Genomic DNA, 17,296 nt, shown 5'->3' on the forward strand with positions numbered 1-17,296 from the left:
AACAAAGATGACAAAGATGGAAGTTGCCAATGTTGAATGAGCTACAGAAAGTAAACATACTAATACACTGTTGGTAGAGTTATCAAATGATCTGAACATTCTGAAAATCAGTTTGGAATTATAGTAGAAACCTGACTAAAAAGTCCACACCTTTTGATCCAGAGATCCTATTTTTAAGCATATTTCCCAGTGTGGTAAAAAATGGAAAGGCTCCATATCAAAATGTTCATAGCAAAAATTTTTTTATGATAATAAAGAACTAGAAACAAAAAAGATGCCCATTGTTTAGGGAATTGCTAAACAAATTGTGGCATATGAATGTAATGAAATATAATTATATCATAACAAATGATGGACAAAAATTTAGAAAGTCATGGGGAATTATATGAAGACATATATAGGGTAAAGTAAACAGAAAAACAATATGGTCAGTGACTATAATAATGTGAAGGGAAAGAACAAATAACAATGAAAGGAAGCAGTCTTGGTATTTTAATGAATTTCTTTCGAATCTGAAATTGCTTACTTTTAGTATGCCCTGATTTCCAACAATAGTAAATGTTGTTTTCTTGTTTTACTTGATTATACTTATTTGTCACAAGAGAGGGATTTTATTTAATGAGGTAAAGATTAGAGAGAAGAATAAGCAAAATGGAAAAAAAAAACAAAGAAGAAAATAAATGCTATTACTCTGAAATAAATGCCATCCCCAGAGTCCTAGAGGAATGTTGTATTTGCAGTACAGAGCAGCTCTTCTCTCCCAGCATGTCCACTCATTGTCTTCAAAGTGATGACTGCAAATCATCAGTAGAGGATATTTTTATTGATCAATTTGAGGACTGAACCTGAATTGATAATTTGTTAAATGACATCTGAAAAACAGTAATTTTAAGCCTTACAGCATCTCCAGTTTTCCTGAATAACTTCAGTAAACAGAAAAATCAGTGCATAATTAACTTTTCATTTTAACCATTTTATAGTTTCACTTCTTTAGAACTTTGCTTGGGTCATAAGTAGTTTTGTGTCACTTGACCCTCTATTATCTATAGGAGTGGTTTTAGGTTTCATGAGCTAATGGAGCTTAGCTGTTATTTTAATTTCTTATTGTGTAATGTACATGAAATAATTGTATATAACAACTGGTAAGTTTACAATTTGAAAAAAACAAAATGAATATCAACAGGATGCATACTGTGATGGATGCTGTTTTTAAGTGAATCCAGAAATATCTATGTTCAAGAGATTGCACTAGATTCTATATGATATATATAATTTCCCTACTAATGCATATTGGCAGTCAATCTGCAATTCAAGAGAATTGCTTCATTCTATTTTTGCTATTATGATTCCTCCTCCTCTTACTACATACTGTCTCCCTTAATCTCTAGCTTCTCCAAGCCCTTAGGATGTCATTTATACAAGAATAAAAGCTATGGTTTTATAAATACGCAGAAATCAAGAGGGTTGTCAATCATCTGCTGCTATATAACTCTTAAACTTCTTGAGTTCTTATTTGAGGAATATGTCAGTCGTTTCTGGCTCTATCCCCACCTACCTGGCCATGCTCCTTCCTGTTCCTTCATTTATCCATCTTCATTTAAGGTCATGATTTAAATGTATAATTTTATTAGATTGATTAATGCATAGCAAAAAACAGAACTATTAAATTAACAACACAGACCACATATCCTGTCCGTGGATTCAGCCTCTTCTCTTTAAGGCTAGAATCAACCTCCTTTATCTTCAGCCTTCTAGGTGCTATACAGGAAAAAGAATGTCCTGAAACTTTAGTGACTTAATTATTAATGTCTAGTCTCCCTATGAAGAGGAGCTAGACAAAAGCAGTTAACTCTTGGTAGGGTTTGCTACCACTATGAATTCTTATGATCACAGCAAACAAGTAGGATTGCTCCTGCAAGGTCTATCTCTGCCATCCCAGCACCTGCACTGAGCAGATGGCCCTGGGGCCAGTGGAAACAAGGCAACACTTGGCACAAAGCACAGCTAGTGAGGGAGACAGTCATGGCTCAGCTCTCCACCACCACTGTTTTTCTTTCATCTTTGAAAAATCCTACGCTTGATAGTGTTTTGATGTCCATTTTTGTCTTGTTCTATCTCGGCAGGGGGTATAGCCATATCCTCTCTGGGCCTAGAAATCTCAGTAAGCATAGAGAGCAAATCAGAGTCATTCTCGAAGTCAGCAAGAGGTTGTGGTTGTGGTTGTGGGCTGTTGTGGCTGTTTGGTGTTCAGTTTCTAACTTTGTGACCCAGTGGAAAATGCTATCCACTGTTTTCCTGGCAAAGATACTGGAGTGGTTTGGCATTTCCTTCTCAGTGAGTTAAGGCAAACAGGGTTAAGTGACCTCTCCAAGGTCACCCAGCTAGTAATTGTCTAAGGTCAAATTTGAGCTCAGATCTTCTTACTCCAGATGCTTTATTTAGCCACCTTGCTGCTTCCAGCAAGATTTTAAGTATAAGAAAAAGTTATTGTTTCATTACCTGACTTAAGTTCATCAGTAATAAAAAACTGATGACAATCATAACTGATTGTGAAACATGCTTTCTGCCTCCCAGCAGGTCCAGAATACAAAATGAAGTTTTTTTGGGTTTTTTTTTTTCCAGAAATAGCCAAATATTTGAATTCCTTTTGCCTTTCTCTGCTGCTGTGCTAAGAGTAGAGACGGGTAGGAAAAGAAGTGTCATTGGGAAGGGATAGCTTTCATTGGCATTCTTTTTGGAAAAAAATATTACTAAGACTCCTGTGAAGTTTTATTACCTTGGAAGTATTGGGATTAGAACTGCCCATTTGCAGACTTCCTGATTTTCTTAGATGGAACTAATATTGCAGGTTATATAAAGATAAATGGACTCAACTCCAGTCTCTGTGGAAATCTTATTTCTAATGAGATGATCGTGGTATATTAGTTTTGACAGCTCCTGGCACAGTGTTAGGTTGAAGGTTAGCCACAGGTATGTATGACTGGAGATGGCTGTTTGGCTCCCAAGACTCAGCAGGAGGTCTAGTTAACATCCTTCTACTGCTATGAGATTTTCATGTTTTGAGTGTTAAACCTGCATAGCACACCCTGCTCTGGGCAGTAGTTCATTGCTTGTTCTTAGTACCCATGGAATTTTCCAGATACATGTACATTCCATCAGTAGGGTAGAGTATAAAATACAGTTTAACCATCAATTCCATGGGATCCCCTTTTCTCTGTTTATACCAACTTTTTCTTATCAGATCAGTAGAGTATGGGAACTTAAAAAAATATGATTAAAAGAAAGAAAATTAGGGACAACAGAAAACTTAGAAATTTTCAGTTCCAGGCCTCAGTGTTCCCTTCTGCAAAGTGGGGCTGATAATGACATCTCTCTCTTCTTCAGAATGGTTTAGAGGATGAACTGAGATAAGGGATATGAAAGTGCTTTTTAAGCTGCCCAAACCTAGACAGATAGAAACCTTAAAGTTTACAAAGTATTTTCCTCATGAAAAAAAAAAAAAACCAACCCTTTGAAATCACTAAATTAAATAGCCATTTGTGCCAACTGATATTAATACTGAGATATACCCAGAACTATATAGCTTGTATAAATATCATAGCAGAAGAAAGTTTTGAATCCCTAGGTTCTGACTCTAAGCCCATGAACTCTTTTTTGATACTCTAGATCAGGGGTCCTCAAACTGCAGCCCACGGGCCAGATGCGGCAGCTGAGCACGTTTCCCCTCAGGGCTTATCAACTTTCTTTATTTAAAGGCTCACAAAACAAAGTTTTTGTTTTTACTATAGTCCGGCACTCCAACAGTCTGAGGGACAGTGAACTGGCCTCCTATTTAAAAAGTTTGAGGACCCCTGCAGAGTCTAGATCACTGGGAGTGTGTGAAAAGCCCAAAATAAATAAGTCTGTTCTCCAAAAGTGACTTGTTTACATCATTTTATTTTGTCTTGGTATGAAGAAGGAAAATAACATTTATTTCTGTTTCTCTTTTATTAGAATAAAGAAGATATTTTCTTTGTGGTTTTGAATAAAGAAAGTGGCTCAGGTCTGGGATTCAGTGTGGCAGGTGGAGTAGATTTGGAGCAGAAATCAATTACTGTAAGTGATGATCTCACATTTACCCCAGAAAAACTGCTTGCCAGTCATCTAAAATTTGGATCGATTGTTTACTTGTCAGCACTCATTTCATGACAATATGAATCATAATGTACTTTAAAAACTACCAGTTTGGGGGGCAACTGGGTAACACAGTGGATAGAGCACTAGCCCTTAAGTCAGGAAAACCTGACTTAAGATCCTCCGTAAGGACCTTGAGTTCAAATCTGCTCTCAGACACTTGACACTTCCTACCTGTGTGATCCTGGGCAGGTCACTTAACCCCAATTGCCTCAGCAAAAAAAAAAAAGAAAGAAAGAAAGAAAGAAAGAAAAACACTACCAGTTTTTCTGTGTATACCATTTGACCCAGCATTATAACTACTACATTTTTATCCCAAGGAGATCAAAGAAAAAAGAAAAGGATCCACATGTGCAAAAATATTTATAGCAGCTCTTTTTGTGGTGGCATACAATTGGAAATTGGGGGGATGTCCCTCAACAGGGAAATGACAGAACAAGCTATAGTATATGATTGTGATGGAGTGTGAATGTGCTATAAAAAATGGGAAGGGGATGGTTTCAGATAACCATGTGAAGACATAAATGATCTGATGCAGTGAAGTGAGCAGATCCAGGAGATCACTGTAAACAGTAACAGCAATATCATAATGATGATAAACTGTGAAAGACTTACTCTTATCAAAGCAATTCCAAAGGATATATGATGAAAAATGCTGTACAGCTCCAGAAAGAGAACTGATGAATTCTTGAGTGCAAACCAAAAGAGTTTTATCACTTTTTTCTTGCTTTTTTTGTTTATATGTCTAATATAGAAATGTTTTTGCATGATTTCACAAACATAACCAATATTGTATTGTTGGCCTTGTCAGGGGATTTGGAGCTCAAAAAAATTTTAATAATATGGTTTTTACTAGCAGTATATAAAATGAAACATTGGAGCCTGCACTACTGAGGAGACAAGTGATATGCTTTTTATTGGTTAGCAAACATTAAATGCCTAGTAGGTCATAGGCACTGTGCAAGTTGCCAAGTCTACAAATAACTGAAACAATCTCTACTTATAATGAACATCCATGCTATTTAGTGAGACAATGACATGTACAAGCATATGTAGGACAAATATGAAGAGAGCAAACACAAATCAGTGCAAGAACTTAAATGCAAGGTAGTTTGGGAGGAAGGGAAGATACTAACATTCCAAGGGATAAGGAAAAACAATGCAAAAAATGTCCAAGCTAAATCTTAAGGAGCAGGATTCTGTGAGACAGAAGAAGGAGAAAGAGCATCCAGGCAAGGAGGACCCCAGTGTAAGGTATGGAATAGGAGATGGAGTGTCATGTGTGAAGAATAGGGAACCATTAGAGTTTGAGTAAGAGTGAATGACAATGGCAGCATTGGGGAAGAGGGACTGGTATGGAGAGAGACTTGAAGCAGAAAGACCAAGTAGAATGAGAAGGACCTGAAATAAAAGCATAGCTAGTAATAGAGAAAAGAATTTAAATCTAAAAATACTATGGAAATAGAAAAAATAAAATTTGGCACCTGACTGGATATTGAAAAGAGAATAACACCAATGTTATAACCTAGACCACAACTTCTTAAACTGTGGTTCACAACTCTATATGGGATCTCATAATTGAATGTGGGACTTGGAAAATTATGATTATCAGTAAATGCTTTATTTGTATACCTACTTTATATACTTATATATCAAGAGTCATGTAGAAAGGGTAAAAAGGGAAAAAGTGGGAAAAGTTTTAAAAGCTTTGACCTAAAAGAATAGTGGTGTTTTCAACGGAAATAGGAAAGTTTAGAGGTATTTGAGATATCTCAGGAACATCCAATTTGACATAACCAATAGGCAATTAGTGGTACAAGATTGAAATGTAAGGGAAAGACTAGAAGTAGAAATGCAGATCTGAGATGCACCAACATTGACGTGATAATTAACCCAGGGCATGTGATTAGGTGAGAGACAGAGAAAAGAGAGAAGAAAAGAAAGAAGAATAGGAGGCCTAGGAAAGAGCCCACAGGACATGAACTGTTGGGAGACATGATGTGGACTATAATTCAGCGAAAAAGACTGAGAAGATGCTGGACAACCTGCATTTTTTTATTTCTTTCACAGGCTAATTGTACACTATTTCAAAGTCCGATTCTTTTTGTACAGCAAAATAACTGTATGGACATGTATACATATTTAACTTATACTTTAACATATTTAACATGCATTGGTCAACCTGCCATCTGGGAGAAGGGGTAGAGGGAAGGAGGGGAAAAGTTGGAACAAAAGGTTTTGTAGTTGTCAATGCTGAAAAATTATCTATGCATGTATCTTGTAAATGAAAAAGCTATAATAGAAAAAAAAAAAGATGCTGGACAGGTGAGAGGAGATCCTGAGGAGAACAGTATCCTAAAACTCACAAAGGAGAGAGCATCTAAGAGGGGATGGTGGTCAAAAGTTTCAAATGAAACAGATAGATCCATTAATTTTTTTTTTGGTCCTGAGATAATTTTTTTATTAAAGCTTTTTATTTACAAAATATGCATGGGTAATTTTTCAACATTGACCCTTGCAAAACCTTCTGTTTCAAATTTTCCCTTCCCTCCACCCCCTCCCCTAGATGGCAGGTAATCTAATACATTAAATATGTTAAATCCAATATATAACACCATTAAATTTGACTCAGTTGTTTCAGTCACGTGACAAAGTCAGAAGCAGACTTCACTAGGTTTGATGAGCCAGTGATAAGAGAATATTCCAAGGACAGAGGGATGATTGAAGAATCTGTTTGAGAAAATAGGAAGGAATACAATCAGGAATACAGAGAGGGTCTTATCCAAGAAAAGGAAAAGGGGGAGAGAGAGAGAGAGAAGGAAAGAAGGAGAAAGAGAGAGAGAAAAACAGAGAGTGAGAGAGTGTGAGAATGTGAGTGTGTCCTGGGATGGGATGGGGGCAGCTAGTCAAAAGATTTTGAGATGAAAAGGAGTAGAGAAGGAATTAATTTGGATAATATTTTAAAAAACACATTGACATTAAGGTACTCTTCATTGATAATTAATTATTGACTTGATAACTAAGTTTCAGTAGGTATCAGTGGTGTTGCCCATAATATTTGCAGAGCTCCTTTTAATACTTTTTTCATCTCTCTACCCTGTGTCCTAGAAACTGATGTGCTTTTATTTTGCACTTATGAAATCAGTTTTGTGTTTATGTAGAAAAATCCTTGCAGGAATTTTCATTTTTTTTTTAGGCTATTTGTTCACTCATAGAAAAGCAGAGAGGGGTGATATATTCAGAGGCAAAATAAATGGAAGGAGAGGAAAAGTCCTAACTTTTCTCTGGGATTCTGGAATAGTGTGAAAGGATCAACTTATCATCAGTATGTCTTTTGTCACTCCCCTTCTCAGTTCCTTCTGTTTTAAAATGAAGGAACTGAATTAAATGCGCTCCAAGTTTCCTTCTGACTTTAAATCTATGAACCTATGATTTAGAATAGGGGGGGTCTGAGTTCAAATCCTATTGCTGCCACCAAATAATTTTCAAACTATGAGCAAGTCACTTTACTCATCTGAGTTTTATACAGTAAAATGGGAACAATAATTCCTGCAATACCTACTTTGGAGGGCTGTCCTAAGGATCAGATGAGACAATATACATAAAGATCTTTGCAAACTTCAAAATATTACATAGTTAATTAAAAGTAGTAAGAGCTAACATCTGTATAGCCCTTTACATAGTTATCTCATTTGAACTTTTTAACAACCCTGCTAAGTAGATGCTGTTAATTTCTCCATGTTGCAGATGAAAAAACTGAGGAAACAGAAGTGACAGGATCACACAGCTAGTTCGATATTTGAGGCTACATTTCAATTCAGATCTTATAAAGACTTCAGAATTCTATCTGCCTAGCTGCATATGAACTGTTATTGTTTCATATCAATCAAACTTACTGAAGGCATACAGCCTTCTTACAACAGCCAAAGGATTTAGGAGAATTTGGTCAAAGGGTTTTTATTTACATACAGATTCTGGGGTAGGGTAATAAGGTACATTCTAAAAAGAATTTTTGGCTCACTTTCATTTAGTAAAGCAACCCAAACTTCTTGCCAAAATAATAATGACTTTTAAAAAATTATTTGAGATCATTAGGGGAAAATGGAGTGTATGTGTTCAAGTTAGCAAGATATATAAAATTCTGTCTCTACAATCAATAAGTATTTACTCATTGCAAATGATGATATTTGGGGAGTGGGACACTAGCAGCTGAGAAAATCATAAAAGGTTATATATTTATTATTTGCCTAATAAATACTGGATTTAAAAAATGTGGTCCTTGATCATTTAAAATAAATATCAAGTTACTATGTTTTTCAAAAAAACCAAAACATTAATTTGTTTGCTTTCCCTTCATTTATACAGGTTCATAGAGTGTTTTCTCAGGGAGTGGCTTCTCAGGAAGGGAGCATCCACCGAGGAGATCTCCTTTTGTCCATTAATGGCACCTCATTGGCTGGGTCCATCCATGGAGATGTTTTGAATGCCCTCCACCAAGCAAAGATGCACAAAGATGCTGTTATTGTTATCAAAAAAGTAAAAGACCAGGAGAGGGGCACTGCCAGGCAAGATCCCACTTCTGCAAGTGGAAAGATGTCTATGTTCAAAAAGAATGTTAACCTGGAACCTGGAATAGGTGAGATGTCGTCTCTAGAACCAGAGAGCAGGAAACTGGGAAATGGAAGGGGAATTGACTGGAGTATGATTTGACTGTTTTTCTCTTCCTTTGAAAATCAATATTATAACTAGAGATGATTTTAAGTTCTCCAAAGATAAATGCCGAGATTCAATATGACTTTTTACCAACTTATTTAAATATTTTCTGAAATAAATGTTTTTCTGATGTTTCGAAGTCCTACCTATATAGCAGGGTGACAGATTTTTACCCAAGATGCCAAAACTTAAAGAACCTTAACATCACTTTTATTTCATCAACATTAGAAACAACTGAAATTAGCACCTACTTAGGCTAAGCCATTAGTTAAAATAGGAAACTTTCGAATAGAATGTTTCTTCCTCCATCATAAACTCTCAAACTGCACCCCAGGTGAGTTCCTCATTATATTGCTCTATTCTGTTGTTTCTCCTTGATGGCATCTCCAGAAACAAATGCCCTGGAGTCTCTGTCCAATGATGCAAGCCTCCAGAGGTCTCAGTCTATATCCTCAAGTCTCATACTCCAATGTCGAAAATCTCGTCCCCTTAAATAATAGGGATAGCGATAAGTGACTAGATTTTTGATCTCATTGAAGGTGCCTTGATGTCTCTGTGGGAATATAATTGGATCTCAGTCTAAGACTAAGACCTGTAATATGGTTGTAGGCTTAATTGAGAGAGAGGATCTATTAAATGTTTTTAAAACTTTTAAGGTATTGATCAAATGTCAGAGGTTATGATTATTGTTACTAATAATCACAATTATTACAACTATTACTAATAATAGTGGCATTGCTATAGCATTTTAAGGTTTGCAAAGTGCTTTACATTTTATTTCATTTGATCTTCACAACCACCATGGGAGATGGATGTTATTAGGATGAGGAAACTAAAACTCACAAACTTACATATGAGGAAATTGGGACTCAGAGAGGGAAGGTACTTCTCCAGAACAACACAGCTAGTAAATGTCTGAGTCAGGATGAGAATCTCCTTGCCTCTGAATGCAATATGTATGTTCACTATACTTTGCTATTCCTTGGGAAATTTGTCTAAGAAGATTGTCATCTTAGTAATAATACTCATTCCCAGATAGTTTTGTATGGAGATTACCAAACCCTGCTGCTACTTCTCTCTAAAAATGCTCTTAGGAACATAGCTATCTTTCCTGGTCAGAGGTAATGCTAGGGATCCCAGAGACTGATAAGAATTTTTAACTGTATGTCAGAGTTCTTGTTTCTGAGATCTTGGCATAACTGTGAGAGAATTAACACAGACAGTGCTCTAATACCACTTTTCTGGCTTTGGGGGGAGTAGGCAAACAGGCAGAGCTGAATGACGCAGTGTGTGTTGAGTTACTGAAGACCTCTGCTGGACTAGGCTTCAGTCTTGATGGAGGAAAAGCATCTGTGGCTGGAGATCGACCCTTGCTAATAAAAAGAGTCTTTAAAGGTACTGTACCTGGAAAACCTACTACATTTTCTGGGATGTGCAGCTTGGTTTCTGGATCTAAAAGTTTCCATGTCATCTGAGAGAGGCCAGGTATTAATAACAAAATTTACTACTGTAAAAATGCTGTGTTCTCTAAAAGCCCTGAGGGTTAAATACCTAACTGGATACTGAATGTACCTTTCTTATTTCAACTAAAGTTAGGCATGCTGGTCTAAGAAAAAGGAAGGTACCTGTTAAAGGAGCCTTATTTCTAGTCCTAGCCTTCGAATGGACAAAAGTGCTTTTGAAGAGCACTGTTGGAGCTTGACAAAGTTTCATATCAGCTTCTTGAGTGAGCCTTTTTTATATATAGATAGATAGCAATAGTCAGGAAGATCTAAGTCCAAATCCATACTTAATCACAGTTTTTGTGTGATACTGAAGAAATCATTTTTCCTATGCCTTAGTTTCCTCATCTACTTCTCAGAATAATGACTCTGGAGGATAAAAACCTTATATATTTGGAAATCAAATGCTAATCATTAGTATCATTAAATTAGTATTATTATAGCAATAAAAAGATTATAAATCAACTGGAAATTGGGAGCCCTATGGGAATTAGGTTGAATCTAGTAATTGGGAAATTGGCTAATTCGCTAGATTTGTTTTCCAATCCTGCCCTCGCCATTTTGCACCTTTTGTGATCATAATCATCTCTCTCTCAATGTCAGTGAACTTCAGTTTTCTCATCTGTATAATGGGGATAATGATATCTCAAGTAATTTAACTCTCAGGTTTGTAATGAGGATAAAATGAGGTAACATGTAAAATGATCTGCAGAACTTGAAGTATATATAAACTTCTACTATCTCCTCTTTAAAATTACCACTTACTCACTCTGTGTGTCCAAAAAAATTGTTGTTCTTAGTTTTTTTTTTTGGTCGATGACTTTGCCCCTTTAATATTTGTTTAGAGTTATATAATTATAATCTCACACAACTTGAGTAAAGAAGTCAAGTATTGTTCCCTTTCAGCAGATAGAAAAACTAAGGCTCAAAGCAATGAAATGATTTACTTAAGATCATACAGCTAGTAAATGGACAAACTATATAGATTTTTTAACTGCTAGTTCATAAATATGAACTTTAAATATAAGTGAGATATACATACATATAAATATATACTTGTACATATACATATACCTCAGCACTTTCTGTGGTGGCAGAAAAACTTTGGGGAAAAACAGTAGAAGCCCACTGATTAAGAAATACCTAAACAAACTGTGGTATTCCAGATATAATGGAATATTACTTTAAGAAATTGCACAATTCCACACTGAATACAGAGAAGCATGGAAAAACCTGCACGAACTGATGTATTGTGAAGTAAGCAGAACCAGGAAAAGTATACATAATGACTATGACAATATAATTTTTTTAAAAAGAACTACCAAAAATGTTACCAAACTACAAAAACAAATTTGATTCTAAAGAGATATGAGACAATATCTGCCTTTACTAATTTACAGAAGTGGGGATTCCAGAGGTATGGAACATTCATTGTATGTTTGTTAGATTTCAATTTTCTTGTTTTTTTACTTCTTTCTTTTTCTGATCATTTTGAAAGTTATTAAATAAAAGAGAGAAGTCCTTGGGAGAGTAGGTAAAAGAACAGAGAGAAATTTAGGCAATTTAGCAAAAGATATCAAAAAAGTTTATTAAACAAAATTTAAATAAATAAAAGATTTATTTTATTATGAAATAAAAACAATTCATAATTATTATATCTGTTCTATATAATAGAAAATTTTTAATAAAAATAGAAATTTGTGATACATTTATTTTTTAAAAATGAATAGGTACTATTGAAAATAAATTTTATTGATATATTTATTTTGCTTATATCAACTTCATTTCCATTTTCTTTGCCCTACCTCAGGGGTAAAAAACATTTTTTTAAGAAAAAGGAAAAGAAATAATTCAACAAAACTAAATGACACATCAACCAAATGTGATGGTTTGTGCAATATTCTATATCCATAGTTCCCAATCTCTATTAATAGAGGCTGAATTTAATGTCAGGCTTACTTGACTCTAGGTCCAGTGCTGTGTCCACCATGTTACATAAATGCCTCTCCCCTCTTTGGCTATAGGTAATATGGTTTGGGTCTTTGGATCCACATTCCTTAAAAGTATGCCAATAGAATACAGCCAGTTCACTGGTATATTGGCTTTCCCATAAAGTAGTTTTTGGCCTCATGAATGAAATACTGCCCTTGACATTTATTGACTAAATTACCAGAGTAAGATGTCCTTTGGGATTTTTAATTAATTAAAAAAATTCTACTTCTGTCACAAATAAAGATTTTTCAGTTTTAGAAGTTGAGTATAAATGTTTTATTTCTACATCAGACCAAGAAATATTTCTATCATCTCATTGATATTTTTTGATGTTCAAATGTCAGTTATTCATGGTCTTTTGATCTTAAGTGGTCAGTTTCAGAAATTGAGTATGCGATCCTTCAAAATGTTTTCTGTTCACCATCATGGTTTCTAGCGAAAACCTTTAAGTTTCTTAAATTTCCTTCTCCTGTCCAACCTCATTTTTTGGACTTTGATTTATTTAATGAACACTGAATAAAAGCAAATTACCTCTTACTCAGGATAAGCCCCAGCTCAGTTTCATTTGTACCCAAGTTTATAAATTTGCTGTTGGGGCATTCAGAAGTAAGGAAGAAATCTATTTCACTCCCAGGGTGAGAAATTAGTTACTCAGTTTTCAAAGTCTGGGAGTGGGGGCTTTCTAATTCTTCAGGGTCCTTACTCAGCACTCCTTGTTCTTTCTTACCCATAGGTGGTACTGCAGAACAAGCTGGGACAGTTGAAGCTGGAGATGAAATTCTTGCCATTAATGGAAAGTCACTGACAGGGCTCATGCACTATGATGCCTGGAACATGATTAAATCTGTCCCAGAGGGGCCTGTGCAATTATTAATTAGGAAGCACAGAACAGCAGTTTGAGCCATATTGTGGCTCGTGAGATTATCCACAAAGAACTTTCTCCAGTATCTCCCCTTTCCTTCATTTTGTTTCAAAGTGACTGTAGCAGTTGAATGAAATCCTTAAACAGCCAAGAGCCACTTTGGCATGGACCAGTGAAGCGTGCACAGATGGTCTTTTGAGAAGAATCCTCGGACCTTCCTAGAATTTGGAAAGGTATAAAAACTCTAATGTTTTGGGGTATTGCAAGGCGATGAAATTGGACTCTGGGATCCCTGTCACATGAAGCATTCTTAGCTGGGAAAATCACTTTCAGTTGTATGGCTGTCCCTGGCCTTGAAACAGAGTTTTCTTGTGAGGGATATCAATTTTTGCTTACTATCACAACAAAACAAGATTTTAGATTGTGTCCATATCATTGTCATTTTCTGTCACAGTGAATAGAATACACACTAGCTTCCAATTCTTTTAGAGTAATAGAGGAAACTGAAACACACATCTTCAGAGACAAAATGAAAAGGATTATAGGATTATATATCATTTTGTAGATAAGATTAACAGGATGTATTGGGTACATGGAAAGCTGCCAGGTTTGTAAATATTACCTGAAGAAAAGGTTTTAAAATAGTTACTCATGTGGCTGAGCTCAGGAATTCCCTAAAACTGAAAAAAACAAAAATGAGGAAACTGCTCAACATGTCCTCCCAGAGGGCTAAGGATAGTGAGATAAATTCTTTCTGAAGACATGTCATTTCCCAGGCTAAATTGATAAGCTTTCACAAGTATTGTGAAATATACATTCTATCAATCTCATTCTTCTCAATGAATGTCACACTTTGAAAATCAAGACACGAGTAAGTAGTTGTCACTGTCACTAAGTTTTGGGCCTTTGTTTCAATTGGCTTTAATTTTTAATCATCAAATATGTCTCACTGTCCACAGATTTATCCATATGTACTGTAAATTAAATTTCATCTGGGGACTCTAAATTGTATTAAGGAATTTTTTTTCTTTTTGGTGTTTTAGGAAATTAATATTTCTAAATACTAGATCCCATCTCACACTGTGGGTAATGTTCTTGTTGCCCTTTCTATCACAGTACTTTTACAAATGTGTATCATTTTTGCCAAAGGTGATGGTATCCTACGGAATACTGTTTTGGCCCTAACCCTTTGGTTTTGGTTTTGGTTAGAATCCTCTCTTTATGGCTTATCCTCTTAAAATATATGACAGTCTGAAGGAACTCCATTCCCCTTTGGTGTGTGCCCATTTCTCCCACCAAAATTGGTTGGGGAAGATATTTATTGATCATCTTTGAATAAAAAAGAACCCTTTCTTGATAATTTTGGAATCCTTATCTGCTTCTTTATCTTTGAAATGTGTAAATGCTTCTAGACTTCAAGTATAAAGGAGTTGGAGTCTCATTCTGTCATTTCCAACTTTTGTGTAAGCTCAAATCTCTTCATCACTGTACTCAATCACCATCACCAATACCAAAAACTTTATTTTATTTTTTCAAATAGCTCATATTTGAAGTTTGCAAAACTTTCCCCATCTCATTCAATCAATAAGAACAACAGGAAGCAAGGAGATAATGAAAAATACAGATCATTCTTTTCAGATAAAGGGGTAACTATCATATAGTTAAAATCTCTGTGTTATTGCCATTGATAATTTTTTATCAATTTATAGCCCCTTTAATAATTTTATCATATAATTCTTTTAAGTGTGGTGGATGCATATTTGTTGGCAAGGCTGATGTTCTCAGATAAAATAGGGTTGACGATTGAATTTAAATTGATATTCCTCCCACAGGGATAAAGGCAGTGAACATGAAGACATGTCATTTTCCAGGCTAAACTGATAAACCTTCATAAATATTGTAGAATACATATTCTATCAATCTCACTCTTCTCAATGAATGTGAGCTCAAAAACCAGGATATCGATAGAGTTGTCACTGTCACTAAATTTGACTAATATGAAAGCTTAATTCTTTGGACAGAGAAAGCAATTTAGAAAGCATTACATTCCAAAGAAGCCTGTTGAATCCTTCAGCCTACCTGGTTGATATATACTGATTTTCCAGGCATTCCAGGTCCACCTAACATTTACAATTACCTTTCTCAAATTTGAGAGAAATTTTGGTTCTCTGACTTCTCATCTAGGAAGAGAGGATGGCTTCTGAGGGGGAAGGAGGGTGACCACATGTTCAATGGAATCAAGTGATTATTTCATTTCATTACCACATAGCATGCAGAGAATCAAAGCCACCAGAGAGGCTTTTCTCCTTATACTCATTAGAGTCAGTTGGTATCAGTATCTTTCAAATGACCACTAAAATAAGTAGAAATAACTCCTTGCCTTCTGTTGTACTGATTGGCCAAATAAGATGGACAAGATTTTGAAAACTTGAAATGTGAGCTATTTTTTTAAAAAGAAAAATTTTGTTGGTGGTTGAGTCACCCACAATGATATAAAGATTTGGGTCTGTATATCAGCTAGATTAGAAAGAGCATGTAGTCTTTTCTGAGACTTCCTAACTCCTTATACTTGGGAGCTGGAAAAAAAAAAAAAAAAAGCTTGTTTACTAGCCCAGGCATCAACATTAAAATGTCACTGGAAAGAGCTCCTAGCTTAGCTCTCTTGTACTCGGAAGGAGGGATGATGCAAAAGGTAAGACTGGATTGGACTTGGCAATAGAAAAGTTTTTTTTAATGTATTCAAGGGTCTTGTAGAATATGTGTTTCAGATGAACCCCTCCAGATCCTTCTCTTTTTTAAATGCACACTAATGATGATGTCCCACTAAAACTGTTGGGTTTTGTCTTTTTTCCACAAATTAGTCATTCACAGAGAACCTATAGCAGATAATGTGTGTTAGGGCATGTAAAATGTAACCATGAAAATATTTTGCAAAAAAGTGAAGTAAAAGTGAATGGGTAGGTGTAAATGGAACCCAATCTATTTCAATATTATGTGTTTGACTGAATTTATACCATACTTGTTGTATGATGTTGTACATTTACACTTTATTTATATAAAATAAAATGCCTTGTATATTAAAATGTGAGTGCAATGATAGTAAATAGACTGTACATTTTTTAAAACACTTGCTTTTTTCTCTAGGCTATGTAAATCTGCATCTCTGTAAACATGGGCTTTTAAAGTAATTTTCAAATAAACACTCTTAGACTTGTTTCATTTAGCAGTTTCTGAATCACTTCTTTCTAGACAATGTAATAAGTATTGATTAAGCACAAACAACTGGCATAGTGTTCCAAAAATTATCACTAACATAAATAACTAAATCACATATAATAAATACTAATCAATCAATCAACAATGAAGACAAACCTGGAGGCAATTTTCAACTAAAATCTGAAATAAGAATATCTTAAAATATTTTTTCTCTTAAGTAATTTTTTAAAAGGAGACATTCATTGCTCATAATGACTAATGTTAAAAGCAATTTATAATGTAATGCATATATACAGAATCTCACACAACTCTGAGGAAAGAACATAAATTACTGCTCTCCCCTTTTTGCAGAGAAGAAAACTGAGGCTCAAAGAAATAGAAGTTTTTGTCTAAAAGCTCACATAAAATCTAACCAATTAATTTGCTAGGTCTCATTCTAAATCCCTGTGAAACTTAGTGGTGTCAAAGAGTAAACAGAACTGCCTGTATGATGTATTAAGTGGCAGGAAAATCCTCCCAAACAACTTCCCTATCCTTCACTTGATATTGCAGATTTCATGATCATCATCATTCATATATATTTTGTGCCATCTTGAAAGCTTTTCTGTCTTAAGAAGAGTCCCTTACTGTTCTAATCAGATAATATCTTTTCAAGGTTAAGGTTAAAATAGACATTAAGATTAAGATTAACAGAGGTTACTTAGGGTCACACAGCTACAAAGTGCCAGAAGTTGGATTTGAATCCTGGTGTTCCTATCTTCAGGCTCAGTGCTCTATCCACTACACCAATAGCTATCATGTCATTCTACCCCCTTCTTTTCTCCCAGATAAAATGATC

General features: G+C 35.1%; 1 protein-coding gene across 1 annotated transcript in view; it reads left to right on the plus strand.

Annotated features, from left to right (window-relative positions):
• Positions 1 to 16,461, plus strand: part of PDZD2 (PDZ domain containing 2) — a 61,148-nt gene extending 44,687 nt beyond the window's left edge. The window contains exons 10-13 of the mRNA XM_051969550.1: positions 3,994 to 4,095; positions 8,539 to 8,809; positions 10,147 to 10,281; positions 13,114 to 16,461. Of these exons, the coding sequence (XP_051825510.1) occupies positions 3,994 to 4,095; positions 8,539 to 8,809; positions 10,147 to 10,281; positions 13,114 to 13,280 (675 nt within the window). The 3' untranslated portion in view covers positions 13,281 to 16,461. The remainder of the gene's footprint in view (positions 1 to 3,993; positions 4,096 to 8,538; positions 8,810 to 10,146; positions 10,282 to 13,113) is intronic.
• Positions 16,462 to 17,296: the final 835 nt, after the last annotated feature.

The sequence above is a fragment of the Antechinus flavipes genome, chromosome 1 (genome assembly GCF_016432865.1).
Source record: "Antechinus flavipes isolate AdamAnt ecotype Samford, QLD, Australia chromosome 1, AdamAnt_v2, whole genome shotgun sequence".
Classification (NCBI taxonomy): domain Eukaryota; kingdom Metazoa; phylum Chordata; class Mammalia; order Dasyuromorphia; family Dasyuridae; genus Antechinus; species Antechinus flavipes.